The 24,939-nt window shown below is 43.9% G+C and overlaps 1 protein-coding gene across 1 annotated transcript in view; it reads left to right on the top strand.

Annotated features, from left to right (window-relative positions):
* Positions 1–19,048, top strand: part of sh2d5 (SH2 domain containing 5) — a 73,592-nt gene extending 54,544 nt beyond the window's left edge. Inside the window, exons 8-9 of the mRNA XM_078238553.1 lie at positions 16,164–16,323; positions 16,415–19,048. Of these exons, the coding sequence (XP_078094679.1) occupies positions 16,164–16,323; positions 16,415–16,606 (352 nt within the window). The 3' untranslated portion in view covers positions 16,607–19,048. The remainder of the gene's footprint in view (positions 1–16,163; positions 16,324–16,414) is intronic.
* The last annotated feature ends 5,891 nt before the right edge of the window (positions 19,049–24,939 follow it).

The following is a 24,939-nucleotide window of genomic DNA, read 5'->3' as shown; positions in this document are numbered from 1 at the left end:
TGGCAGTGGGTAGCATTCTTGATGTAATATTTGCACATATCACTTTAATACAGGTTAGGCCAAGGCAGAGTGTGAACAGGATGGCTACTACTAGGATTAATCCCTTCATAATATATGCTCCCCAAACTGTGTTAAACAGCCATCCTAACCACCCATCAGTCCCTGTTAACCCCTGTTTAAAGTTATCCAATTGCTTTTGTATCCCGGACATGGCTGCTGTTATGTTTAGTGTCTCGTCGTGTACGTATGTGATGCATTTTTCCTTGATGATGGTGCATACCCCCCCTTGTCTGGCTAGCTGATAGTCCACCGCATATCTCGTTTGTTGTGTGTATAGTCTGAGTTCTGCGAGTTCTTGGTCAATTGCGCCTAATGCTTGTAGGGTGTTGTTTCCTAAAATGGTCAGTCCACATATGAAGAAGTTCCTATTACTGGCACTGATCACCCCTGCGGCGCCTCCCAGGGATAGTGTCCCCAGAAATCCATATCCTAAAGAAGACCCTAGTGTGACAGGGGCCTGCCAGTCGGAGCAAAATTCTGCGCTGATGGCCCTGGTCACTATGCGTTTCTGGACATGCCCTTCGCTTGGGCATGGAACCGTGAGAGGTCTGATTGTCCCTACGGAAAAGAACCTTGGAGGCCTGTCTGTGGCCGTCATATATACATTTTTAAATAAAAACACGTACCCGTCTTTAACCCGATAACATGCATTACCCCGGGGTCGTTTGACCGCATGGCCCCATCTTGTGGAACCTTCCCTCCCCCTGGACTGTCCACTTGATTGTACCTCTTGGTGAGAATCAAATGGATATGTCCCTGAGGCTGAGCCTACGTGGGTGCTGTTGCACTTGCCACACATAAGCTGCCTACCCGCGGTGACTGCAATGCATTTTTGTTGCTTGCAGTCACAAGTGAAGTGTCCTTCCCAGACCCGGCACTCCTGGAGAGCACAATGTGCCTCAGCGCACGAATCATTTTTAGGGACAAAGGCATGCACGCACCCCCATCCCTCTCCCTTAAAACATTGTGGGTAGTTCCCATGTGTCTCCTCCGGTTGGGGTCCCGTCCCCCTTAGAATTCCCGGCTCAGTGAGCTCTACACACCTTCCTTGTATCCCTTGCTTAAAGTACCCAATATGTTCTTTGCAGGGTGCCCCCGATGTGTCAATAGTGAATAACTCTTGTGGGAGCCACCCTGGTGTTGCGATGAATAGGGAGTTTACTGATCGCGCTGAGGGGTAACAAGCGGTCCTATTCCCATAGATCTGGATGTGTGTTTTCAGGAATAGGTTTCCTTCCATGATTGGTGGTTCTGCTCCCCTAACCCCCATATGTTGGAGTGTATTTACAATGGTCAGGGTTATTATCAGATATGTCCCTGTTCCCATATCGCTCTTTTTTTTTTCAACAGTATTTTACAATTACAGTATATACAGAAAATAAACAGGCAATTAAATTAAAAGTAGTTGGTTCCGACGTCTTGATAGTAGATCTGGTCCTGGTTCCTGTGGAAGTTGAATGAGCAAAACGGTATTTTTTAGTTCATTTGTCCTCATATAGTTTTAATTGGGTCCAGTGTTTCCAGACCCCCTGTCCCCTTATATCTATACAGGCACAGGTATCTCCGCTAATAATGACCTCGTAAGGTCCGTGCCATCTTGGGGCAAATCCTGGTTTTGCAGGAAGCACTTTTGTTAATACCCGGCTCCCGGCTTTTGGGACTTCTGGTAATATTTCTGAGTCCCCCTCTGCGTCGACCTGTGCCTGATTAGAAATTACGGACCGGCGCATCCCCTTCAATTGGGTGCTAAGGTCTCGGATGTATTGTCGGATCCTATCTTTTATCGGACCCACATCTGTCCAGCCTGTAATAATGTTTTCGGGTAAGTGCATTGCTCGCCCGGTCATCAGCTCGTATGGAGTCAAGCCGGTAGTTCGATTTGTGGTCGCCCTAAGCCTCATCAGAACTGCAGGTAGGACTTCTGTCCAATTTCTACCTGAGGATTGCATTGCTTTTGCCATTGTTATTTTTAGAGTCCGATTCATCCTCTCCACCATCCCGGAACTTTGTGGGTGATAGGGGATGTGAAATTTTTGTTTTATTCCTAATAGTTGGCAAATGTTTTTCAGAACCTTTCCTGTGAAATGTGTTCCCTGGTCCGAATCAACTTGGATTGGCATCCCCCATCCATAGCAAGCTTAGTGTGAATTAAATAACACTTTGTACTGGCCTTTTTTGGCTGCAATTGGACATCCATTCATTTGTATGTAATCTTATCAAAAGACATCGCTTTCCCCATTAAAATCACATGCCATACAGTTCCGATCTTTATATGATGTACTCTTACATTATCTCTAATTTGATCATTTGTTTGCGTGCAAGCGCTACACCACAGTACTTCACAAAATAATTATGTCTTTATCAATGCCCAATATAGTATATGAATATATCATACAAAGTTGGTTAAGGCTTTTCAGGATTTGATGTTATTCTTGTGTCTATATGGCAGTGCTATACTGTATAATGAAAATAATCAAGCGGCAGTTGTATCATACCACTTTACACATCGTACCCGTGATATCCAAACCCTTTTAATTTAAGCCGTTTCTTTTTTTTTAAACTGAGCTCCAGATCGAAACCCCCGCACTCTAGGAAAAGTAACAGGCGCCGAATCAAAATCAAAGCAGGTACAATACATACCAGTTATTTGATTAGGAACATTTTGGTTTCTTAACTGGCTAGGTTTTAAGCTTTGCAGTGCTTTTATATTTGGCAAACCTTGAACCTTGATGGCTCATGAAATTCTGACGGCAGTACATAATTTTAACTAGTTCAGAATACTAAACTATCTGACGTTCGCAAATCGCGATATTCTGCGATTAATACTGTATTTCACTGACTTGATATACTTTAAACTAATTCATAGACCTCAGTCTTTTGTTCCTGCTTTTCTACCTTTCCACAAAATAACTTATTTTCTTCTCTTAACTCCTCAACTAACTCTTATAATTTCTACTTCAAGACAAAGGAAAGAGCACATGCTTCCTTCCAAGGTTTAAATCCTTTCTTAACATTAAAACAAACAACAACAAAGCATCCACGCAACCACTTTGTTTAAACACACACACACACACACATGGAAGCTTCCAAAAGTCATTCCACAGTACATCCTTTTTCATTCAAACTTATCATTTCAGACTGGGATGAGTGTAAAACATTCAAAGAGAATACAGAACATTGATTAAGACAATCGCTTTTATTCTTCTTTCTTCCAAACTGTAATTAACTCAAAGCAGAAGTAAATTCAAGAAATCCTATCACTTTAATCTTTAACAGTTTTAACACTCTCCCAGCCCCCTGAGGCTAAACCAAGGTGCAATGTACTGCACCCACTGCCTGTAGCAAACATTCCACAGGAACAAAGAGCTCCCTGCTCTCAATCTAATTACAACAACAACCACCTACATTCGACAAGCTACCAGATCTCACAAACACACTGAAATACAAAAACTAAGATCTCTCCTATCCATCTGCTGCCTTTCCCCTGGCGTAAAAGGCTTATAGGTTGCCTTTGGTTGTGCTAATGTCCCTCCTCTCGTGACTGGCGCTAGATTATAATTTTCTGCGTTTTCTTCTGATGCTGGAGTGGCTGTATGTTTCTGCACTGACTCGTATGGGCGCCGAGGGTCCGTTTCCTCTGATCTCTGCGTTATCTCCGCAGTGTGTCTTCTGTGTTCTAATTCCCTCACTCTCTCCTGTAATACTTTAATTTGTTCTGTCTCTTTGTGTCTCTCCTCCATTGAGGCATTTACTTCCTCAATTAGTCCAGCTAACTGGGTCACTAATATTACTCCCATTACTTTTGTTTTGTCCCGTTTAACTCCGTCTACCCACTTTCTTTGATCTTCTAAAGTTTGTGATGCGTTCCACCCGTTCCGTTTCATCTTTGCAACAATCGCTTCTCTGGCTAACAGATACTTCAAAATGAGAGCTACTGCAGTTTCTCCCTTAACAACGTGGTCTGCCATTTTTCTGTCTAGCAGTCCTGCAACCCCCGTATGCTGGCTGCTACAGTAAAAGTGCCTCAACTCTCTCCCTTATCTCCTGTCACTGATACTGCCCCAGCACCGTCTGTATTGCTGTAGGTTCTCGTAGTGAGGTTCCAGTGGGTCTCTTTCCCCTGGGCTCCCCCAACTATTCCTGACACCTCACGCTTGGACTATTTTGTGTTGTCTTATTGGGATGTGTGCTGGTTGTTTAGTGGGTTTGTCCGCCCCTGTTCCCAGCCCCTCTAAGTACAACGCCTCCCGCTCGGCCACCACCCCCACTAGCAGGGTTGATCCGTTACCCCAAAACCGGGTATCCTGCTATGGGCTGTGGTGTTCCCTACAGACGAACAAGGTTATCAAACTCCGCCCGGGTCCCTAATGGATCCTCCGTCGTCGTGTCTCTTGGTCAGGATGGATCGGGTCCCCTTTTCCTCAACACTTACACACATGTATTCTGTTATCAAAGCCCCTGTTATAGTTAGTAACTGTATCGACTCTGAGGTTGTTCGTCCCTTCAGAGTCAGTGTTGTTACCCGATTTACACTGTCCGTGCCTTGCACCCTGAGTGCCTGTGCCTCTTAGCGCCCGCTTCAAAACCCAACCTTAGCGTGGGAGATTTCTCCTCTTAACGTCCAGTTTAGGGTAGGGCACCTTGAGTCAAGCACTCCCTTGTCCTATTGCCTTGGCACAGACAGCGGTTTCATTTACAATCCTGGGTTAGTTACACCAATTAGTTCTGCATGCGGTACTTATCTTTATATTAGTCTTAATTCCTGTTATCAAATAGCCCAAAACCTGCTATCTTTACCTCTGGTCCTTTACTCCTATTAAAGTTAAAAGTTACTTACCTTTTTCCACGCGGTCGTTCTGACCTGTACCTCTTTAGTGCGGACTTCTGTTTCAATTTAAAAACTTAGGCAAGATTATACAGTTCTACAAGACAACAATACTTAAAACAGACAAACCCTAACCCTTAAAGGTACCTCACTTTGAACGGAGACCTGCACTCTCCTTTGACTGCTCTGGATTTGTATCAGATTCGTTTAAATTTGATCCCGACTTTCAAACTGTGGCCATCAGTCAGAAGTCAGATATCAAATCCTGCCGTGACTACGCCATTTTGTTGTAGGGAAATATCCCTTTACCAGTGCAGAATAGAAGTTGAGTCGCAAATCAAGGTTCAAAGCGTGTCTTTATTGTACAATTACTGTGATCCCAGGGAGACCCCCGTAGCCAGCTCAGAAACAGTGGCTTGGCCACGTTGATCTCAATTAAATCACATCAGCTCTGGATCTTTATAGGGATCCAAAATTCGCGCGGGAACATTTGATTATGCCTTTTTTTACACAATGTATAAAGTGGTCTGTCAGTTTCAAAAGTCCCTAGGAAGTTTCATGGATTAGCATTTGTATGGTGTGTGTTCGTGTTAATGGGATTACTTGGTCCTGCCCCGGTGTCTAAATGCGTTTCCCATTACTATCTCTGTGTCCTCTTATTTAAATTGGTCCTATTGTTCCGTGTCTGTGTTTCCTGCTTGTGAGATTGAGTGTTAATGTCATCCTGTCCTGTTGGGTGTCTGGGGTATTTCATTCTTAACCTTTTATCCTTATCTCTTAGTTTATCAGATTTTTATGTCTGCCTTGGCCGAATTGGTAATATTTCAGTGATAGCTTGGTTTTGATAACCCACTCTCTGTCTCGTTTCATAGGGATCTTGATCTTCCTTGGCCAGTTTAAAATGCAGCTATGCGCTGTTGCTAGGCAGATTAGGGATCTTCCGTAGTTTCTGAAATTCGTGAGTCTCTCAGCTGTGCAGGGGGAGACCCGATCGAATATCCATCCGGGGGTGCCCCTCTGCATTGTTGGCCCGTTATGAGTGGTGCCAATTAGTCCAATAAAAATATGTTTGATGATGCAAATATGGTTTTCTGGAAAATTTCCTCCTTCAGACTGATTTACTTGAAGCTTCTTCATGGGCCGAAAACTTTGGTTAGCATCCAAGTTTTTCAAGGATTATCCAGTCCATCTCTGCTATTCAAAGTGACATTCTATTGTTTGTTTTGCCCACAGCTCTTTCCTTGTATTTGAATACAAATACCATGGGCATGTCCGTGGTGACTCTGAAGCCGCAGTGGCTCTCTGGAAGGTTTTCTTCCGCAATGGTAGGTACAAGCCTGTCAGAGGTATTCTAGCCAGGATTTTCCCAGCAAAGAAAGGAGGTTTGATCCCACAGTGTTTGGAGCAGTCTGACTTTTCTCCCTTTTTTTAATAAGCTGATAGTAACATCACAAAGATCCTGCCCTGTTCCCTGTGAGCAACTCATGGAGCTTGGTATATAAGGCAGGGTCGTCCTGCTATATATAATATCAAATGTATATATAAAACATGAGTTAGGCCACAACAGAACAGTGTGTGCAGTTCTGGTCACCTCATTACAGAAAGGACATAATTGCATTAGAGAGGGCACAGAGGAGATTTCTGAAATTTGGTTGAGATTAACTCATAGACCTTAGAGGAGATTCTGAAAAAACAGACAGATATTTTGTTTTTATTAAATGCACAGATATATCAAATCTTATATCTGAGTTTTCTAAAGGGTTAAGTGCTCAAGCTCTCCAACTGTTCAGTGTGGAAATGTATTTCATGCTTTGGCACTAAACCATACAAACAAGGAATGAGAAGACAGGATTGTGCTCATTTGCGAAGCTCTTTGTGATGGAATAGCCATTAACATTCACTGTCCATGCTAACACTTGGCCCTGTTGGTGTGAGCTGTTCTCCTATGGAGTGTGCCATAGCAATAGGAATGGGAAGGTAAGTGGAGATTTCAGTATGGATCCATTTGATATTTGGGTGGGATCTGCAGAGCAGCCTGAGGTAATTCTTGATGCAATGACTGATCTGAAATTGCCAGTGAGCAGGGACATAAAATGCTTCTGAACTGGGTTCAGAGGGGCTAATTCATCACAAAGCTGTAAACTGATCTGTTTGTGTTTTTTGGAAATATGTCAATGTTGAGTGTTTTGTGAGAAGCATAAAGGAATGCACAAGTATGGAAAAAGCACTGTCGGAGAGTTTCGGGCCATTATTTCTCTGCGTGATTTACCAGTCCTGGCTTGGCACTTCTTCACTTGGTGAGGAAAAAAAATGAGATGAAGGACCTTGGTCTGATTGCATGCACCTCCCAATGTTCAGCTCAAGAATCAATTTGTCAAAGCCCTGAAGATAGTTTACCTGCTCGCTGTCTCAGCTGATAAATGAGTAGGAGAGGGAAAAAATATATACTTGTGACTGAAAATTGGATCATTCAGTTTGACATTAAAAAGTTTAATCTTCAAACCAAGGGGTGGAACATTCTCAGTAATCCAATCCAGCTGTTTTCCTGTACTTTGGTTTGCCATTTGACCAGTAGCCAGATATGTACAGAACACTGCTTGGAATGAATGTCCTTTAGATTTTAAGTACATAAAATCCAAGATAAATTTTATTTCTACTCAGTGATTCTAGACAACCTTCAATTTTGTTACCTGAGACAAGAAAGAAGGAAACGGGAGTACACTGTTCTACCCCTTATACCAATTCCAGCTACAGTGTATGCACACTTTTCCCTAACATAGATTGTAGCCTACCGACCTACCAGTCGGGGTAAACATCTCAGAGGAAAGGTCTCTGTTGAACTGCACCCTAACTCCAACATAATTCAACAAAGCTCTAAAATAACAGTGTAACAACTCACAATCATGATCTAGTCACTGCACAGAGGCTTACTTTTGAGAGTGAAAAGAATTGTGGGCTTATGTTGAAAATTGTAAATGGAGCTTAGTGCTTGATTGAAATAAACCATAAAGAGGAAAATGTTACTACTGCAAGTGTAATGAATGACCTTAGCCATAAGGCATTTGCAACAGTGCTTCAATTGGAAGTAGCTTATTCGGTGATGGAAGGTGTGAAATTCTTTCACCCCAATTTTTGGACACTAGGGCTGCAATTCATGTCATGCCCACACCTTAGATTAAGGTGGGTGAGAGACAAGATTAATCTCTCCACCTCATCGAAATGATTTGTGGTAAAAATTTCCTCCATCTGCAGGGCTGGTCTCCCTTTTTGAATTCTGCTGGCGAGCTCTGTTCGCAATAGGAAATGCCAGCAGCATTGGCGCGCACTATGTGGCACAGCCAGCTTGCTTTTGCTAAAAGCAGACTGCCTCTTAAAGACAAAGTAGAGAAAAGATTACTGCAATGAAAATTCTTACAAACTGAACTCCGGAGCACACAGAGGGATCCAGACTGACGGATGCAGCACTGAATGAATGAGTTGTGCAGGTTGGCAGGAAGAGAGACACTATGCTTCCATGGAGGTGGGAGGGGTGCAAAAGAGCTTCAAGCTCCACCGTTGGAAGGAAGTGATAGCAAATGTCCAAGAACATCAGCTTCAGAGTCTGGATCAGTGGACCTTGCAGCAGTCCCACAAGAAGTCTAATGCCTTAATGCGGGTGGTCAACATCAGTAAATACATCTTCACAAGATATCTCCTGCTCACTGCTCCACTATTCACTTGTGCCGCTCAATGCACCACATTCCCATTATCACTCAGCAGCACCTAACTGGCACTCCGGACCCATGCCTAATATCCAAGTATCACCTTGCCCTCACACCCCTACCAACAATTAAAGTTTACTTACTAGTCGCAAGTAGGCTTACATTAACACTGCAAGGAAGTTACTGTGAAAATCCTCTAGTTGTCACACTCCGGTGCCTGTTCGGGTACACTGAGGGAGAATTTAGCATGGCCAATGCACCTAACCCGCATGACTTTCAGACTGTGGGAGGAAACCCGGAGGAAACCCACGCAGACACGGGTAGAACATGCAGACTCCACACAGTCACCCAAGCTGGAAATCGAACCTGGTTCCCTGGCGCTGTCAGGCAGCAATGTTAACTACTGTGCCACTGTGCAGCTTCACACTTCATTACTGCCTCCACATACCTCCAGCTATGGTAGGCACATCACCTAAAGAGTGTTTCACAACTGACATTTGGTTCTCATTCTTGAAGAACAAGGTAGCACATAATAGAAGGGAGCAGGGGACAAGGATGCCTGCATCTCCTGAACCCTACAAAGGAAATGGTTCTCTGCATCATGGTACTGGTTGTGACGGGGCCCACACCAAGTGATATTGCTGAGAACATTGTGGTATATTGTTGCTTTATGCTCTTCTCAACTCCCAGTATACCCCTAGCCTGATATCTGGCAGCTGATGCTACAACCATGGACCTACTTCCCATCCCAGCCCCTTCCCTCACCGCAACTTTGTCCTTCTGATTTTCTGCTTTCAGACTTTCAAAAACTGCTAAAGTAAAAACAGGAAATACTGGGAATACTCGGCAGATCAGATGAATCAGATCATTACATGAAGGGTCATCATCAACCTGAAATGTTAACTCTATTTCCCTCCACAGCTGCCTGTCCTGCTGTATATTTCCAGCACTTCCTGCTTTTATTTCAGATTTCCAGCATTTGCGGTATTTTATTTTTGTATTAGACTGGTGCCAGCACAGCCGCAGCAGCCCAAGGAAGAAGGCAAAGAACAATAGCACAGCAAGGATCATCTGCAGCCACCAGCTCAGACATTAGCACTGCACTTACATTGGAGTCTCGTATAGAATTGGGATCGGAACAGAATGAGTCTCTGTGTTTGAGTGGGCTGCCAAGAGTTGGGGGAAAGGATGGTTTGCTTGTCAGCATGCCAGAGGGCAAATGACAGACAAATATTGCTGCAGAGAACTCTGGTGAGGGCCTCGATGGGATGTCATGCAGGAGAGTGCTGACTGGGCATACAGACTGAAATGTTGTCATTGGTCAGTCTGTCAGGCAGCATCCTGTCAATGTCAAGGAGTAGTGCAATAATCTTGCCGAGGCCAGTCTTCTGTCACCAACACCCTTTGTTTAGGTAAAGTTCCCATAGTCCCAGATGACCATACTAGTGGTGATTTTAATCTGAGGATCACCACATCTCAGGCGAGGGGTGAAGTTAAATAACCTCAGCCAGTACCGGAATTGAACCTGCACTGTTGGTGTTGCTCTGAATCACTAACCCAGCTGTCCAGATAACTGAGCTAAACCAACCCTTTTATTTACACAGTGAATAAAGCACCTCGGCGATGACTACAATCCACAAATCAAAGGCCCGAGACTTACAGTGCCTGGTCTGGGTAGAGACAGCTGGTTTTAAACGCCCACTGTTCCTTTCGTATTGGGTGAGCCTATGCTTGCTCAATGGGGGAAACTGATACTCCACAAGGCCCACGAGGAGATCTATTGATGATCCCCTGTGTCCTCCCTGGCCATCATACATCCCTCCATTCTTAAGTCTGTTTCCCCCCAACATCCCGCCTCAGGGAGGTTCTTTTCACTGCTTGGGCGATCAACATGGGGTCGATTGAAGGTGGGACCGGATCTGGTGATGTGAACTGAATTGGAAACCATTGTTTTTGGAGGGAACATAGTAAAGCCACAGACATAGATTCTTTCTGGGGCTTTGCCTTGGTTGAGGCACCTGCTTCAATTCAAGAATCCATGTCCTCATCACCTGGAGGGGCAAGCGTTGGGTCGGCTTCAATTTGTGGCCCGACACTGGCAGAGGCTATCTGCATGGCTGGTAATGAGGCCTACATTGGCATGGGCTCCCTACTTCTGAGGTGGTCCAGGTGCTTCTTCACAACTTTTCCCTGCTGGGCCCCGTTTTCTCCGTTGTGATCCCAGGGATCCAGCTGAAACAATCTCCAAAATTCCTCATATGAACCAAGTCGCCTGTTCTGAATGTTCTTTCTGTCCTTGCAGAATCATGATTTTTCCTCTTGGGACTCGAGTCTCCTGTCAGATTTGGGAACAGTCGCTTTAGTCTCATCTGAAGCCACCGTCGCATTAACAATTCCACTGGGACAATTCCTGTCGTGTGAAGGGTAGTCCTATTGTTGAATAGAAACCGTGCCAATTTGGTCTCGATGGATGCTGTGGGTTGTTTCTTCATGCTGAGCTTAAACGTCTTCACCCGTTCAGTCAACCCATTTGATGATGGGTGATAGGCTGCTGTCCTAATGTGTCTGAAGCCACTAGAAAGCATGAAGTTATGGAACTCAGTGCTAGTTAAGGCAGGACTTCTGGTATCCTGTGCGTGAAGAAACTCAATCGTAGCATGGGAGGTGGTGGAGCTCATGCGATGTATCTCCATCCATTTGGAGTGTGTGTTCACCATGACCAAAAACATGGAACCCATAAAAGGCCCAGCAAAGTCCAATGAGATTTTGATCACAGACATCAAATGCTGGATGTCAGTTTCCAGGGATGGCTGTCTCAATCAGAGATCTGGTTCAACGTTAAGTTTATTCCGATATTTGGTGTTCAATACGACTAGCCCTAAAAATCCACTTTCACAAAAATAGGTTGCAGGAAAAGGCATCAGTAACTTTACTGCTTTTTCGGACAGTTCTGGGTATTCCAAAGCAACATTAAACCAAAGGTCAGTCAGGTAGTTTGGAGAAAATTCCAGCATTAAAGCACTGCCACAGGACAGTTCCAGAAATCTGTCTTGCTCTCTTGAGGTCAGGCTTACAAGGATGTCATCATCAAGGCTTGCAAAGGGATTTTGTATCCAGTTGAACTTTGTGTCGGGAGTAGGAAAGTACATGCATAGCTGTGCTTTCAAACTTTGCAGATGCTCTCTGATGTCATGTTTCACACTGTTTGGAAGCTGCATATTTGCCATGGCCAAAACATCTGACATTCGCAAATTCGCAAAGTCGTAATTTGACTGCTCAAGTTGTTTGGCCCATGTCTCTATTTTCTTGATCACTGCTTCTGTTTTGTCTTGCACATGAAAAACTATCACTGATTTTCCCTGAAGACAGTAAGAAGTCTCACAACACCAGGTTAAAGTCCAACAGGTTTATTTGGTAGCAAAATCCACTAGCTTTCGGAGCGCTGCCCCTTCGTCAGGTAAGTGAGAGTTCTGTTCACAAACAGGGCATATAAAGACACAAACTCAATTTACAAAATAATGGTTGTAATGCGAATCTTTACAGGTAATCAAGTCTTAAAGGTACAGACAATGTGAGTAGAGAGAGCGTTAAGCACAGGTTAAAGAGATGTGTATTGTCTCCAGACAGTCAGTTAGTGAGATTTTGCAAGCCCAGGCAAGTCGTGGGGGTTACAGATAATGTGACATGAACCCAAGATCAAGGTTGAGGCTGTCCTCATGTGTGCGGAACTTGGCTATCAGTCTCTACACAGCGACTCTGCGTTGTCGTGTGTCATGAAGGCTGCCTTGGAGAACGCTTACCTGAAGATCAGAGGCCGAATGCCCGTGACCGCTGAAGTGTTTCCCAACAGGAAGAGAACACTCTTGCCTGGTGATTGTCGAGCGGTGTTCATTCATCCATTGTCGTAGCGTCTGCATGGCCTCCCCAATGTACCATGCCACAGGACATCCTTTCCTGCAGCGTATCAGGTAGACAACGTTGGCCGAGTTGCAAGAGTATATACCATGTACCTGGTGGATGGTGTTCTCACGTGAGATGATGGCGTCCGTGTCGATGATCCGACACGTCTTGCAGAGGTTGCTGTGGCAGGGTTGTGTGGTCTCGTGGTCACTGTTCTCCTGAAGGCTGGGTAGTTTGCTGCGGACAATGGTCTGTTTGAGGTTGTGCGGTTGTTTGAAGGCAAGAAGTGGGGGTGTGGGGATGGCCTTGGCGAGATGTTCGTCTTCTTCAATGACATGTTGAAGGCTCCGGAGGAGATGCCGTACCTTCTCTGCTCCAGGGAAGTACTGGATGACGAAGGGTACTCTATCCGCCGTGTCCCGTGTTTGTCTTCTGAGGAGGTCGGTGAGGTTTTTCGCTGCGGTGCGTCGGAACTGTTGATCGATGAGTCGAGCGCCATATCCTGTTCTTATGAGGGCATCTTTCAGCATCTGGAGGTGTCTGTTGCGATCCTCCTCATTTGAACAGATCCTGTGTATACGGAAGGCTTGTCCGTAGGGGATGGCTTCTTTAACATGCTTAGGGTGGAAGCTGGAGAAGTGGAGCATCGTGAGGTTATCCGTGGGCTTGAGGTACAGTGAAGTGCTGAGGTGACCGTCCTTGATGGAGATGCGTGTCCAAGAATGCAACCGATTTCGGAGAGTAGTCCATGGTGAGTCTGATGGTGGGATGGAACTTGTTGATGTCATCATATAGTTGTTTCAGTGATTGTTCACCGTGAGTCCAAAGGATGAAAATGTCATCGATGTATCTAGTGTACAGCATCGGTTGAAGGTCCTATGCGGTGAAGAGGTCTTGTTCGAACCTGTGCATGAAGATGTTGGCATATTGAGGTGCGAATTTGGTCCCCATGGCTGTTCCGTGTATCTGGATGAAGAACTGGTTGCTGAAGGTGAAGACATTGTGGTCCAGGATGAAGCGGATGAGTTGTAAAATTGCATCTGGAGACTGGCAGTTGTCGGCATTGAGTACTGAGGCAGTTGCAGCAATGCCATCGTCGTGGGGGATGCTGGTGTCGAGTGCCGAGACATCCATTGTGACGAGGAGTGCTCCTGGTTCAACTGCTCCATGTGTGCTGAGTTTCTGTAGGAAGTCCGTCGTGTCATGTATATAGACTGATTGATATTCACCGATGAGATTGTGTTTCCCGATTTTCCCCGCCATCTTGCCAGTGACGTAATGGCAGTGCCAGCCTGTGCCAACCTGTGCTGGAGGAAGTTCAATTCCCTGAAGACTCAGATTGACATCATTTAAGTGATCGAAAATATCTAACATATATGCCAATTTGGAAAGTCACTGAAGTGTTGTGAGAGTTCAAGGTTTAACGAGTTTTTAAAAAATTCTCACTTCATCATGCAACTCGAAAGACGTGTGAGTACCTTTCCTCAGGACAGTCAGTGGACCTCAGTGTGCAGAGGTAGTTGGATGGTGATCACTGCTATTCCCGTCGCATAGAGCTGCAAATATCTGTGAATTCAGTGGACGGGTCTTGATAAAATTAGCTGTTTTAACCGCTTCCTCCAAAACGGTCACGAGATCAGCAGGCATTTTCTTTACAGCTGACGCCCCCCTATGGATGCTGCAGTGAATGGATATTGCTAATGGAGCCACTGCTCTTCCGTGTGTAACAACCACATTGTGTTGGTCTAACATCACATGTGTCTTATCTGTGCTAACTCCAACACATTTTGACCAATCAATCCCATTTTGAATAATAACGTAACATTGATTATGATACATATGAGGTACGTGTAATTGTGGGTTTATTTCACAGACCACCTGCAGTACCCTGACCACAGGTTGGGAACTACTGATCTAGACAATTGTTCAACTTCAGTGGCAGAGAGGCTGCTTGGCAGCAATTAAGACGTAGCAAGCAATTAATTTATTTTCTAAGATTCATTGAGACCACAGAAATGTAGAATGGCTGCAACACAGAAGGAGGAACTTCAGCCCTTCATGTCCACACTGGCTTGCAAGAGCAATTCAGCTGGTTCCACTTCCCCATCCTTTCCCATAGCCCAGCAAATGTTTTCAGGTGCTTATTCTTTTGTAAACCATGATTGAATTGTCTTCCAACAACACTGTGTCAGGAAGTGCATTCCAGATCCTAACCACTCACTGTGAAAAGTTTTTTTTCCTCATGTTACTAGTCGTTCTTTTGCCATTTACCTTAAATCTGTGGTTTAATCTAATGGTTTTTGACCCATCCATCAATGGGAACAGTTTTGTCTCTGTCTAATCTGTCTAGACCCCTCCTGATTTTGAACACCGCTGTCAAATCTCCTCTCAACTTTCTCTTCGCTAAGGATAACAAGCCTGATGGGTGGAATTTTCCCATGATTTGTCAGAGTGTTGGTCTCTGACTGAAAACTGGTATCTCTCCAGACGCACAGCTGAGTTTTCACACTAAATTTCATGACATTCAGACAATTAAAAACCTGGGGGTGTGGTTTACGTGGAGCCTGAAAGAGCTGCCAAGGCCCCTGATCCACAGCCACCAAACCCCCCCCCCCCCCCCCCCCCATCCCCTGAAACAAGAAGATTTCAGGGTCTCCCACCCCTGCACACAGCCAATAACCACCGCGGCACTATTGTCGGCACTCCCCCTCAATGCCAGGTGCCGTTATCACTGCCCACTCCCCCTCCCCCACCATCACCAGTTGGACTCCTTAGAGGGCCCAAACCTGGTACTTCCCCCAGCACAGGTTGGCACAGGCTGGCACTGCCATTACGTAACCTGCAAGGGGGTGGGGAAAATCGGGAAACACAATCTCATCGGTGAATATCACATTTCCTGACTCTCAATATTTTGCATCCACGTCGTTGTTCTCACTGACGGCTAACGCATGCATTAAATTTCCCCCAGTGTCTCCAGTCTATATACATGACTAAAGCCCCTCATCCCTGGAACCATTCTTGTAAATCTTTTCTGAACATCACCCCCTCCCCCTGCCCCCAACCCCAAAAGCCTTCATTTCCTTCCTATAATGTGGTGCCCAGTAGTGTCATAATAATCCAGCTGAGAGCAAATCAATGTTTTATAAAGGTTCACCATAACCTGCTTGCTTCTGTCCTCTCTGCCTCTGTTTTTAAAACCCAGGAACCCATAAGCCTTTCAAACCACTTTCTCAACCTAATCTACAATCTATCAATGTACAATTTTTGTTTACATACTTCTCCAGGATTCTCTGTCCCTGCAATCCTTTAGAATTGTACCCTTTAGTTTATTTTCCCTCTGATTCTTCCCTGCTGAGGTCTATCACTATCCTCCTCACATTTCACAATTCTTGTAAGTTTTGTGTAATTTACAGATTTTGAAATTATGCCCGCCACACCCAAATCTAGGCCATTAGTTTATATCAAGAAAATTAATGGGCCTAATGCTGATTCCTGGGGCACCCACTGTGTACCCACCTCCAGTCTAATTCTTTTGGCAACTAATATTGACGGCTTCAAAAGGATTACTTTTAGCAATGCTAGGATCAAGTTGCATGTTAATATTTTTTCTATTCACAAGCATCTGATATTCTGCAAACCTTTTCAACTGAGTGCATTCTTTATTATTTTTTGTAAAGGGATTACGCCACAGCACTCTTAAAACATGATGTTATGGGAGCTTTCTTACTGTGGGTGAATCCTGGCCCCCTGCAGTGCTGGACACTGATGATGCGGACCCCCTTTGGTGTGATAAACTATCTGATCTGCAGAAACGATGAAGGCAAATATTATCTGCAGGTATGATTGCAAAAACGTCTAAAATTATCAAATGCTATTTTTTTTCTAATGGTAGTTTTTAACATTATATTGTGCATTTGTTCTCTTCCAGCAACTGAACACACTAATGTTTCCCAGCATAAAAGCCTTAATTGATCATTACACAGGAAGTGAAGATGGTCTTTTTTGTTGCCTAAGTGTTTCAAGGGTAAATCACTGCTATGAAGAACAAGATTCTACAGAATGCTATGGCTTGGACCCAGTTCAACCCAAACCTAAGGACAGGCAGATTGCTTCAGATTAGTGAAGTGGGACTTGCAAAAACTGCTTCTTGCAGGTCATAACAAAGAGACTAGCTGCAAGGTGTGATTTGCAGTATGATTTAGGAAAATTGAATGAAACAAACTTCAGTCTGCCACAGGTACCTCCACAGGTTCAGTGGCATCAGACACGACTGCAGTGGTCTGGGAGTCTAATTGTTATGGGAGTTGACTCACATTGTACAATAGCATGACTCGGAAGTTGTAATAATAACATTGTCTTGTGACTCAAACAAGATATTTGTGTCTTCCGCATGCGGGTTTCTTCAATCTCTTCAAAAGCAGACCAAGCTTGATACAAATCATTAAGCTGCTTTATTTCACAATAAACGAACATGCAGACTAACAGTTATGATCAGATTGGAATGGTTCAATTCGTATGATCTATCTTTGTATAATGTTGCAAAATAGAAACACACTTCCCCATCAGTGAGAAGTTTTTAATTAATGTAAGAGTTTACATCCTCCAGTATTTTTAACTTAATTGCCTCAGTTAACAAACTTGACTGCCTTTCTATCTAAAGAAAGCCCATCCTTATGTGTACTTGTCTCTTTGTGAAAAGGCAGATGTAAGAAGAGATCAGAGCTTTTAGGTATCCTTTGATTAGCCAGACAGGCTAACAGGTTGCTTGTTTAGTCTCCATTTGGCATGTATTAACCTTCCATCTAGTGCCTTTTCAAGTAATTCATGATAATGCACGTTGCTTTTAAAAACAGTATTAAAAATAACTTATTTTCAAATCTTTTCTGTGGAAAAATTGTCAAAAACACTAAAACATGCCAACAATCTGCATAAGCCTTGCAAGAATAATAGTTAAATGAAAAATAGAAGTGCCAAGTAAGGGGCACTGTATAAGGATATGGGCTTAGGAGAGTGTTTTGAGAGAATTAGGAAATGCAAGAGTTAAATGACCCTAGACGTTTTTCTAAAGCTATTTTCTGCACAAATATACTTTAGACTATTCACTGACTTCAGGCAGATGCAGTGTCCTAAGTGGTCTTGTTATTGCACTAATTGGTTATTATTGCTAGAAGAGAGGGGAAAAGAACAGGGTGAGACTTAGAATTATCTACAGTCTTGCCTCTTTCTGTGTCGGTGAGACTTCAGATTGCTGAAATATAATCAAATGTATTTATTTACTGCTTTTCAACATTAAGCTTTGCTAGACTAGTTTAATAACAAGGTTGCTGGTCTATAAGTTTATGACTTTGGATTTAATTCTCATCTGTTGGTATTAAGGAAAAGGATGTTACAAAGTAGGTTTCATTACAGTTAGAACTCTTGTCCTCAAGGTCCTGGGTTTCATCATCAAAAATGAAAACAGAAAATAAGTGCTGAAAAAGGCTAAAAAAACAGCAAAGGGAGACCCAAGGCCTGTACTGCTGTGCCTATGAATCAATAGATTACTCCGCAAGTCTGTTTTTGGAGTATATCTTAGTGGGTCGGAACATTCTCAAGGTAGAAGGACCAGAATGGATACCAGACAGTTATAGATGGGTATATATGAATATTGGGGACAGGTCAAAACTTCTACCCAAAGACCAAACACGGGTAATATATTTTTAAATTATACTTTGCAAACTGCTAAAATATTGTGCTGCATTAAGTCTCACTTATGTCTAAATAAAAATGATAACTGTTGACCAATGTGGAGACAGCTTCAAATCGTTGAACAAACAGTCCAAAGAGACTTTAAGTTTATTATAGCTGACCAGCTTTAAGAAGCAAGGATGCTTGTACCAAGAACCAGAGGTGTCCTTAACAAAGATTGTATATGGAGTGGAATTTGAAAAATCTCTGATCCCTACCTTGCAGGTAGAGGTACTGTTTTGCAGCTTGATGCTGATCATGGCACCAACCATTCTCTCTTTTGCTTCTGTCTGTGTGAACAAAATCTAATGAATTATTGTATTAGAAATGTCCTCATTTTGTTTAATATGATTAACTTGAAATCACACAGTATTACAGTGGAAATCTCAAATGAGGTAAAGCTGGTGCAAGGCACTAAGTAATCTTAACAAGTTTGCATTTGTTCCATTAAAATCATGATGGTAATGTAAGGTTATTTTTATTATAAGTGATACCAAACATTTTGTTTCTGTTCTGTACATTTGGATTATATATAATTCCTATTCTAAATACAAGTGCTGCATACAGAATGGATATAAAATCATTCCAGTTGTGCATTTTAAAAAATGTGGTCTTAAAGATTCAAGTTCTCGTGGACTAATTCATTCTCACCATATTTTGTTATCTTATGATCTCCGAAAACAAAACAAACCTGACTAGAATATCTAAATCTCTATATTGTGCTTTTTGACTTTGAGTGTGCATCCTTGTGTTATAACTATATATTTTTTTAAGTTGCTGGCGTTTTAATACCATTCATTGCAGAAATTCCGAAATAAAGAGCATGTGATCAGTGACTATTATTACCTGACATCCTGTGTAAAAGTGAGTGAAGAGAGTATTGAGATCGGTGCATGCATCAAATCCACTTTGGTCTTGCCCAAGCAAACCACCTTCAATTGAGACAATGGGAATATGACCAGCTCCCGGGTCTTTCTAGTGAACCTGGTGCTTGATGGTGGCTTGTTAGGCATTGATTTTCTTTCTTCACACCTCGCAACCCCCAATCCGTCGATGGGGAGCTCCCTGGCTTATTCACAGGACCTCTCGCAGTTGTTCAGCATAGATTGTGAACTCAAAGGGAGAGTTGAATGTCTGATCCTCCACTCTATGGTGCTGTAATGTCAGCATGCCATTCTAGGTCTGTCAAAGGATAATGAGTAGCATTTGCTTTGGGATATGACTTTAAAGTTTGTGTAGATTTTAGTTTTAAATCAAAAATTGAATTCAAATGAAATGGTTTGTATGGGATGTTGACTTAAAATAGAACAATTCACTCAGACTGTGAGACAAGGGAGATCCGAAGATCCTGTTTTATTTACAAATTGATAAAATACTTGCATCTGAATTTATATTTTTGGAAAATGCCCAAGTAAATTTAATAATTAGAGCCCTAAAATTCACACAGTAAGATAATAGAATACAAATGATGGGAGTGATTTTGAGCCCACGTTACCCATCAGGGTAAATGGTGATGCATGGACAAAGCCTCAGGAGAGTCAGGGAATTAAATTCTCACTAGCAAAATCTTGTTTCCCGATTTTCCATGCCCCTCACCCACAGCATAAAGAGGTGCCCATCCAAAAAGGGCGGGAATCTCATTTTGTTAATTTTTAATACATTTAAATATCATTATAAGGCTTCCCCGCAATATGTTCCGCCTCACTGAATATTCATGCCTCACTGAATATTCATACCTCACTGATGTGACATCATGTCGGCGAGGTTTACAAGGTTAAGCTTTTAAAAACTTAAAGGAGTTGAGGAGAACCCTTCAGGGCATAAAGGTAAATAAAGCCCCCAGGGGCGATGGGGCAATCCTGGGCAGTGCCACCCCTGGTAGCAGTGCCCAGGTGACCCCTCTAGGGAGCCCTATTGGAGGGGGGGTCACCTTATGTGGTGGGAAGATGGGGGCACCCTCATGTCTGTGTGGTTGTCGATGTCTACGTTGGGGGGGGGGGGGGGGGGGGGGGGCGGAGAAGGTGACTACAAGGCCTCCTCCAGCTGAAATGATGCTCCTTTAAGAAATTTGGTCTGCACCTGTGCGCTGAATGGCAGTGCTAATCACTAATGTGGGTTCAGCAACGTGATAGACCACTACTGGTGCTACTTAAAAGGCCAGCCACCACCTTGCAGGTGAGGAACTCTTGCTGTCTGCTTAGACAATTTAGTGGAAATACTTTGTTTTTTTTTAGGTGGTTTGAAGAGCTGTTGATTAAAATCAGGAAGGGAGCAGGATTTGTTGATCGAAGTATGGAGACTATGGTTGCACGGTCATGGATCAGCAATGTAACCTTCAAATGGAGCAAAGGCTACAGAGAAGATGGATAGGAAAAGGGCTCTCTACATAAGGCCCTACCCACCAAGGGTTCTTCCGAGAGCATTTCACCTATTTAAGGCAACTCAGATTCAACAAGTAAGTGGCCACAGAACTCGGCTACTTCCTTCAACCCAATCTGGAGCCTTGCACCAGAGAGAGGTTGAGGCGAAGCTGATGCTGCCAGTGGCCCAATGGGTCACTGTCAGATAGAACTTTTATGCCTCTACATCGTTCCAGTTGATAATGTTAACATCTCAACTTCTGGCAGTACACCATCCATGAGTATCTGGGAAATAACAAGGAAGGCACTGGTATAATGGTATTGTCACTAGACTAGAAATCCAGAGACCCAGGGTAATGCTTTGGGGACCCAGAGTCAAATTCCACAATGGTGAACTTTGAATTCAATAAAAATCTGGAATTAAAAGTCTAATGATGAAACCATTGTCGTAAAACCCCATCTGGTTCACTAATGCCCTTTAAGGAAGGAAAGCTGCCATCCCTTACTTACCTGGTCTAGCCTACATCTGACTCCAGGCCGAAGAGTAAATGTGATTTATTCTTACATGCCCTCTGAAATGGGCTAGCAAACCAGTCAGTTCAAGAGCACTTAGAGATGGGCAATAAATGCTGGCTCAGCCAGAGATGCCTACACTGAGAGAGTCCACATTCGCCAGGAAGAGTGAGGACATAATTCTCAACCCTGAGAGGGTTGCCAGGGTAATGAATTTACCAACGGTGCAGGGGGTCTATTGATTTCACTCAGATGGCTCAGGGCTGCATAGTGACATGGTGGTTAGCACTGCTGTCTCACAGCTCCGGGTTCAATTCCGGCTTTAGGTGACTGACCGTGTGGAGTTTGTATGTTCTCCTTGTGTCTGCATGGGTTTCCTCTGGATGCTCCGATTTCCTCCCACAGTCCAAAGATGTGGACTGTGGATTAGCCATGCTAAATGGCCTCTTAGTGTCCAAAGATGTGTAGGTTAGATGGATTAGTAATGGTAAACGCGCGGGGTTACAGGGATAGAGCAGGGGGTGTGGGCCTGGGTAGGATATTCTTTTGGAAAGTTGGTGAGACTTGATGGGCCGAATGGCCTCCTTCTGCATTGTAGGGTTTCTATGGCTCTGCAAGGGCTACCATTCCATCAATGTGTGACCACCATACATCATGTCGGTGATGCCCACTATCCTGGCAGCAGCCCGGATGCAGGCATTCCACCATTTTGGGGCTCCCATACAGAGGCAGAGAATGGCTTGAGGGACAAAGGCTATCGCATTCACCTGGCTGATGACCCACCCCTTCCACCTCCCAACACCACATGGATAATACATGTACAACAAGAACCATGAAACCACCAGGAACATCACGGAGCAGACAATCGTGCTTGAATAGTGCTTCCAGTGCCTGAACCAGAGTTTGATATGGGCTTTGGGGAGCCCTCCAGTACACATTTAAACAGGCGCCCAGGTGTTCTGCTGCGAGAATCCAGAGGTCACCTTCAGAGGAGGAAGAAGAGCAGGGAGGATACATCCTGAACCTCTTTGCTGCTGATGGGTTAACAAAGAATGTCAAATTTTCAATAAATCTATGAACACCATGGGTCTACCACTCCCTGCCATTGCGTTCATGTTGGACGTCCCAACACTGTCCCTTTGTCCACTGTCTAATAATAAAAATCACCTGCAGAAACCTTTTCATTCACATCTTTATCCAACAACACATCAATTTTTCTTCTCTTTCAGGAGATGTGGTTGTCACCTGCAAGGCTAGCATTTATTGCCCATCCCTAATTGCCCCTTAAGAATGTGGTGGTGAGCTGTCTTCTTGAACCACTGCTGTCCAGGTGGTGTAGACACACCCACAGTGCTGTTTGGGAGGGAGTTCCAGGATTTTGACCTTATGATGGAGGGAAGGTCAGTGATGAACTAGCTTAAGGTGGTCAGGTGTAAGATACTACTCTGAGGAACTCGTACAGTGATATCTTGGGACTGAGATGATTGACCTCCAACAACTACAACCTTTGTGCTCCAACTAGCAGAGAGAGGTTCCCCCTGATTTCCATTGACTCCAATTTTGCTGGGGTTCCTTGATGCCATATTTAAATACCACCTTGATAAGGACAGCAGATTTTCTTCCCTAAAAGACATCTGTGAACCCGATGGGCTTTTACAACAATTGACAATGGTCTATTATTGACTATTACCAAGACTAGCTTTTAAATTCCAGATTTATTAACTTTCTTTAAATTTCCCCATCGGCTGTGGTGGGACTTGAACCCATATTTCCAGAGCATTAGCCTGGACATTTGGATTATGTTACAAACAGAAATGATTTATTGACCCTTGTGAATTCTGTTAGCGCCTGTTTTTGCTTCTAGGGTGGCACAGTGGTTAGCACTGTTGCCTCACAGCGCCAGGGACCTTGGTTCGATTCCCGGCTCGGGTCATTGTCTGTGTGGAGCCTGCACGTTCTCCCTGTGTCTGCATGGGTTTCCTCCAGGTGCTCTGGTTTCCTCCCACAGTCTGAAAGACGTGCTGGTTAGGTGCATTGGCCATGCTAAATTCTCCCTCAGTGTACCTGAACAGGTGCCGGGGTGTGACAACTGGAGAATTTTAATAGTGGCTTCATTGCAGTGTTAATGTAAGCCAATTTGTGACACTAATAAATAACCTTTAAACCCTTGGTGCTCCTACACAATGTTACCCTATAGTATCTACAGCCTTTACTGACCAAAGGTCTCACAGTGAGGATTTGCCCAGTGTTGACATTAGATCACCTTTCTTCACCCAGAGAGTGAAGCGCAGAGAGTCTATCTGCGACTGGATCCTGAACTTCCTAACTCACAGACCACAATCACTAAGGATAGGCAAGAACACCTCCTCCACGATCATCCTCAACACCGGTGCCCCACAAGTCTGTGTCCTCAGCCCCCTACTAGACTTCTTATACACCTATGACTGTGTGGCCAAACTCCCCTCCAACTCGATTTTCAAGTTTTCTAATGACACCACTGTACTGGGTCGAATCTCAAACAATGACGAGACAGAGTAAGGAATGAGATAGCGAATCTGTTGAACTGGTGCGACGACAATAATCTCTCCCTCAATGTCAACAAAACGAAGGAGATTGTCATCGACTTCAGGAAGCATAGTGGAGAACATGCCCCTGTCTACATCAATGGAGACAAAGTAGAAACGTACGAGAGCTTCAAGGTTTTAGGTGTCCAGATCACCAATAACCTGTCATGGTCCCCCATGCCAACACTATAGTTAAGAAAGCCCACCAACGCCTCTCTCAGAAGACTAAGGAAATTTGGTATGTCAGCTATGACTCTCACCAACTTTTATAGATGCACCATAGAAAGCATTCTTTCTGGTTGTATCACAGCTTGGTATGGCTCCTGCTCTGCCTAAGGCCGCAAGAAACTACAAAAGATCATGAATGTAGCCCAATCCATCATGCAAACCAGCCTCCCATCCATTGACTCTGTCCACATTTCCCACTGTCTCAGCAAAGCAGCCAGCATAATTCAGGACCCAAAGCACCCCGGATATTCTCTCTTCCATCTGGAAAAACATACAAAAGTCTGAGGTCACGTACCAAGCGACTCAAGAACAGCTTCTTTCCTGCTGCCATCACACTTTTGAATGGGCCTACCTCACATTAAGTTGATCTTTCTCTACGCCCTCGCTATGACTGTAAACTACATTCTGCACTCTCTCATTTCCTTCTCTATGAACGATATGCTTTGTCTGTATAGCGCACAAGAAACAATACTTTTCACTGTATACTAATACATGTGACAATAAATCAAATCAAATGAGAGTGGTTAGGTGCATTGACCCGAACAAGTGCCGGAATGTGGCGATGAGGGGAATTCCACAGTAACTTCATTGCAGTGTTAATGTAAGCCTTACTTGTGACTAATAAATAAATAAACTTTTTTTGGTGAATGCGTGAAATTCACACCCACAAAAAGTAATTGAAGCCAAAACATTGTCTGATTTCAAAGGAGAAATTAGATATAGATCTTGGGGCTAAAGGGATCAAAGGATATGAGGGGAGGGGGGATCAGGATATTGAATTGGATGCTCAGCCATGATCATAATGAATGGTGGAGCAGGCTCGAAAGGCCGAATGCCTTCCTCTATTCCTGATTCTAGTTATAACGTTTACTCACATTTTGTTCTGATCTGTAAATACAGACTTTAAAGAAGCTAAACTCTCTGGTTATCTAATGAAGGCGGAGGATCACTGGACTCTGGCTGCTGCTCCGTTACCATTAGCAACGGTTGGCAAGCAGTGAAACCGGAAGTGTCCCGCAGCCCGCCGGAAGCTGGGATCCCGCCAGGAGACCCGGGCTGTT

Source organism: Mustelus asterias, chromosome 22 (assembly GCF_964213995.1).
Source record: "Mustelus asterias chromosome 22, sMusAst1.hap1.1, whole genome shotgun sequence".
NCBI classification, from domain to species: Eukaryota; Metazoa; Chordata; class Chondrichthyes; order Carcharhiniformes; family Triakidae; genus Mustelus; species Mustelus asterias.
Note: the sequence above shows the minus strand (reverse complement) of the source record. Positions and strands in the feature narration are given on the sequence as shown.